At 33.3% G+C, this 5,147-nt stretch overlaps 1 protein-coding gene across 1 annotated transcript; it reads left to right on the top strand.

Annotated features, from left to right (window-relative positions):
* Positions 1–542: 542 nt before the first annotated feature.
* Positions 543–4,244, top strand: LOC110813923 (RNA-binding (RRM/RBD/RNP motifs) family protein). Its single transcript, XM_022041204.2, has 4 exons — positions 543–1,081; positions 3,220–3,321; positions 3,538–3,810; positions 3,924–4,244. The coding sequence occupies exons 1-4, from the start codon at positions 677–679 to the stop codon at positions 3,975–3,977; spliced, it is 834 nt and encodes a 277-aa protein (XP_021896896.2). The 5' UTR covers positions 543–676; the 3' UTR covers positions 3,978–4,244.
* The last annotated feature ends 903 nt before the right edge of the window (positions 4,245–5,147 follow it).

Raw genomic sequence — 5,147 nt, forward strand, 5'->3', positions numbered from 1 at the left:
AAAAATAATAATAAACAAAAACAAAGAGAATAGATATACGGAGAGAGGGTAGGGAGATAAAATGATTTTGTCCATTATCTTCTATTATATAATGCTCTGGTTTCAACTTATTATGTCATGAGCATATAATCTACACACCCAGCATATTATGTCATCAATATTAAATATTTTCTAAAAATTTAAATAATTTATTTTGATTTAATAATTTTATTTATTTTATTCAATATAAATGTTAACTTAGATTATTATATCTAATTCCAAATAAACATTATATAAATAATGATTTTTTATTTTCAACTTTTGATTTCACATTTATCGAAAATCAAATAGAATTTCTATTTTTACTAAAAGTACTTTATTTTTAAATTTCTAATTAGATTTCAGATTTTTGACAGTAGAAGAAGAAATAAAAATCTGTAATTCTGGAAAATATTTTATTCTAATGTTTTATCACTAAATAGAAAATAATTTTTAAATGTAATTTTCCTAAAATGTAACCTTCTCTTAAGACAAAAAGCAAACAGTGACAAACACCAAGAGGCACACCATACAGAGTCCATACAAACTCATCTTATCCTCCTCCTTTCTGGACACAATCTTCCCACATCACCTCCTTCCTTGTCTCTCTGATTTAGCAGACTTCCAAACTCGTCTCCACCACCCCCGAAAACCAACAATGGCTGCAGCAGCAGCAGTGGGCTCAGCTTTCTCCACATCTCTTCACGCACTAAAATCCCTGCGTTCAAACAAGCTCCAATACCCATTTGATCATTCCCTTCTCAGACTAACCCCACCTTCACCTCTCCCTTTAACATCTTCATGTGCCATCGAACCACTCATTTCGTGTGCCGGTCTTCCCCACAAGTTGCGTCTGCTCAAAACATCGGCGGCTGTTGCGCAGGAAGAGGCGGCTGCTACCGCCTCCGTGGAGGAAGGAGATGCGGATGCTGGTAATCAGGCTGAGAGCAGCAGTGAAGGTCCTGTTAACACTAAACTTTACTTTGGGAACTTACCTTACAATGTCGACAGTGCAATGCTAGCTGGGATCATACAAGACTATGGTAGCCCGGAGCTTGTTGAGGTATATTCATGGGCTGTGCTAATCGTATATACATTTCTACTCTCTTTTCTTTTGAACTGAAATGTTTTTATGTGTTTGTCAACTTCTAGCTATATATAGAATGTACAATTGTGGAGTTGATCGTGTTTCTAATAATGTTAAGTGGCAGCTTTTAGATCCTATCTTTTGAAAGATTAATCGATGAAGATTTCGGTAAAGAGTTGTCATTAATGAATGACAAGAAGGAGAAGAAGAGGTTACTTGATGGGTCATATGCCTCAATTAGCAAGTAGGGCATTCCACAAATTGATCAGAAAAGATCATATGATTTTATTTTTAAGCTATAGTTTACAACGATGATAGCAAATTGTGATGATGGTTTTTGTTGCTTTTGTTGGCATTTGGTTGCAAGATCTTTGGAAAACAACCTATTGCAAAGTACCTTTAGCAAAAAACTTTCTGAAAAACATGAAGTATTTCTATCAAATATTTCCATTATCTCTGTGCCTAAAACTGTTCAAGATGCACTAAGTAACCGGGATTGGAGCTTAGCAATTAAGGAGGATATGAACCGCTCAAGAAAAGTGGAACTTGGGAAATTGTTGATTTACCAAGAGATAAGGACTGTTGGCTGTAAGTAGATTTTTACGTAAAATGCAAGGCTGACGGGAGTACTGTAGCAAAAGGGTTCACTCGAATCTTTGGGATAGACTACTAAGAAATATTTGCTCCGGTGACCAAGATCAACTTTATTCAGTTTCTTCTCTCTGTTGTAGTGGAAAGAAATTAGTCTTCATATTAGTTTGATGTAAAGAATATCTTTTTAAACAGCAACCATAAAGAGGAGGTATTTATGAATCTTCCACCAAGATTTAAAAATGTCTTGGGAGAAAAAAAATTTACATCAAAAAAATTTCTGGTTTGAAAAATTCAATAAGGTAGTGGAAGGATATGGATATAGTCAAGGTGACCATACCATGTTCTATAAACATTTAAGATCACACGTAAGTTGGTCATGCTTATTAATCATGTGGATGATATGATCCTCTAGGAGAAGATTTTCAAGAAATTGAAACCCTAAAGAAACTAGTTGGGAACTTTGAGATTAAAAAATTGGAAAATTTGAAATACTTCCTTAGCATAGAGTTTGCTAAATCCAATGAAGGAATCTTTGTAAATCAAAGCAAGTATATTCTTGACCTACTTAATGAAACCAGTATGCTTAGATGCAATGCAGCCAAAACTCTAATTGAATCCACATGAAACTACAAGTTACACAAAGGATGTTGTGAATAAAGAACAGTATTAAAGACTTGTAGATAGACTAGTCTATCTATCACATACTCGATTAGACATTACTTTTGTAATAAGAATGGTAAGTCAATTTATGCATTCTCTAAGCCAAAAAAATTTTTGAACCAGTCTATAGAATCCTTAAGTACATAAAGGGAATTCCTGATAAAGGATTATTCTTTTGGAATCACAATCACCTACAGATGGAGGCTTATATAGATGCAAGCTAGACAAGAAGTGTCTCTAATAGAAGATCAAAATCAGGATACTCTACCTTTGTGGGAGGAAGGACGTGGAGGAGTAAAAAAAAAAACAAAATGTGGTGGCCAGAAATAGTGCTGAGGCTGGATACAGATCTGTTGTCCGTAGAATTTGTGAAGTTTTATGGTTAAAGAAACGTCTTGAAGAATTAAAGATTTCTACTCACTACTGATTAAGGTGTATGCCTTAGATTTCATCTATCAATCAAGTATCAGATATTCTGATTAAAGGGTTTCATAAGAAATAGTTTGACAGTTTAGTTTCAAGTTGGAAAGAGAAGATGTTTTTATGCCAACTTGAGGGGAAATGTTAAAATATTATGTTTAGATTCTTAATATTTATTTTCCAACTCTAATAATATTTCTGTAATTCATAGGAAATAATTGGCTAGGAAGATTTGTAGGATCCTTTGTGTAATTAGTTTCCATTTGTATCTCCTCATACTATAAGTAGGAGACTTTGTAATGTGTGAAAAAAATAAAAATGTTTTCCTCTCAATATACACATATAATATATTACTTTTATTCTATTATCATTAATTTGTCTGATATTCACAGCCATTGTTACTTAAGGCAATTCTGTTTGTATTTTATTGATTGTTTTAGGTTCTTTATGATAGAGAAACTGGAAGAAGCAGAGGTTTTGCATTTGTGACAATGAGCAGTATTGAAGATTGCAACACAGTTATTGAAAATCTTGATGGAAGTGTAAGATCCCTCTTCCTACTTTTTGTCCTTGATTCTCTTTTGCACCTGTGCATTTCTATCTGAAGTCAAAGGATATAATGATTGAACCATTTGATTAACCAATGTATATATAATATATCAAATGATGTGATGATCAAACATGCTTTCTTTTGGTTGCATAAAATGTGATACGTGCACGCCCAAATCCAGTTCTAAAAGGTACTCTCACAATTTCAGGAATATTTAGGTCGAACTCTGCGGGTAAACTTCTCCGACAAGCCTAGACCAAGACAACCTTCGTATCCTGAAACTGACTATAAACTTTTTGTTGGGAATTTATCTTGGTCAGTCACATCCGAAAGCTTGACAAAAGCTTTTCAAGAATATGGAAATGTAGTTGGAGCACGGGTTCTGTACAATGGGGAGACAGGAAGGTCGCGTGGCTATGGTTTTGTGTGCTACTCAACCAAATCAGAGATGGAAACTGCTCTTCAATCTCTTAATGGAGTGGTAAACATTCTGTCTTGTTTTCTCTCTTTTTGTGCATTCTTCTACTCTTGTAGGAATTCAATTCATTGTAGGTCTCTTATAAACCTCCTGATAAACATTGGTTGCAATATTAGGAACTTGAAGGACGGGTAATGCGTGTAAGCCTGGCTGAAGGGAAAAAATCATAGGATCTTCTATTTTGAAAATGTAACATTGAAGAGAAAGAAAGTCAATCTATATGGTGTAACTGAGTTTGACAATGAATGACTTATTCATTTCGTATGATGTATATAATCAGGAAAATTCTTTGCATTTGTATCTATCACAGGTACACCAGACAGTGTAACACTTGAGAAACTAGTATTTGCTTGCAAAAGCTTATAAAGTCCCGACATATAGGCAAATGTAAGCGAAAGTTTTATAAAAATTTCCATAGTGGAAAAAATTTAAGGAAAGCTTCCAGACTGCACATTTGGTAAGTTAATTTATTAGATTTAAGCCAGCTCTTCTTATCAAAGAACAGTCTCATATTCTATTTTGTTATATGTATAGAGACTTGATAGAACTGCAAGCCATATGTAAATTTCAAATGAACTCCATGAAACTCCTCTTGCAAATGCTCTAAGACCCTCAGAACCCTTCCAAAGGCTCTGTAGCTAATTTGCTTGCCACCCAGCAAATCATTTATGTTCATGTTGGTTTTTTAACTGGGTGACGAAAGAAGTTGTTGACTAGGCTCACTAAGCTGGCTGGAACTCTCATATTTGGTATGAGGGTGTTTTGCTTACATTATTTTCTGAGAGCTTATAATCTGTAACTACGCTAACACTATTCCTTTAATAAACTGTTTAAGTTTTTAATGGTACGGAGTTATAAACTGTATTAGTTTATTTTTATATGTGGTAATAATGGAGTGTAATGACAGATTTGGCATTTAAAAATAAAAAAAATAGAAACTTCGAGCAATATTGATTTGGTATTATTCTTGATTCAATAATAAACTTGTTTTATATCGAACAAGATATATTTTTAATAAGTTTATACTTAATTTAATTTTAACGAAATTGGTGGACTAATTATTAAAAAACCAGTGAACAATTTATAATTTTTAATTACTGACTGTTTTTAAAGAATAATCGTCTCAATTTGTGAAGAGAGTTTGAAAATTTGATTCTCTATAACAATTATAGTAATTCTTTGGCTTCTTGGAAGAATTGAATTGTTGCATATATGGATTTAGTTGCTTGGAAGCTTTAATCATGAACTTGTGCATTTGATTGCTAAAAAAGCTTTGACCATGAACTCAGTTAGAAACATTGATATGATTACTGATCGATCCACTTAAGAATGATATTTTA

Source organism: Carica papaya, chromosome 3 (assembly GCF_054855325.1).
Source record: "Carica papaya isolate Zhongbai chromosome 3, ASM5485532v1, whole genome shotgun sequence".
Taxonomy (NCBI): domain Eukaryota; kingdom Viridiplantae; phylum Streptophyta; class Magnoliopsida; order Brassicales; family Caricaceae; genus Carica; species Carica papaya.

Bases quoted from the DNA above. Each gene is read 5' to 3' on its own strand.
- LOC110813923 (XM_022041204.2), top strand. From the start codon at position 677: ATGGCTGCAGCAGCAGCAGTGGGCTCAGCTTTCTCCACATCTCTTCAC. The intron at 1,082-3,219 runs GTATATTCATGG...TGATTGTTTTAG, and splicing joins GTAGCCCGGAGCTTGTTGAG to GTTCTTTATGATAGAGAAAC. The intron at 3,322-3,537 runs GTAAGATCCCTC...TCACAATTTCAG, and splicing joins TTGAAAATCTTGATGGAAGT to GAATATTTAGGTCGAACTCT.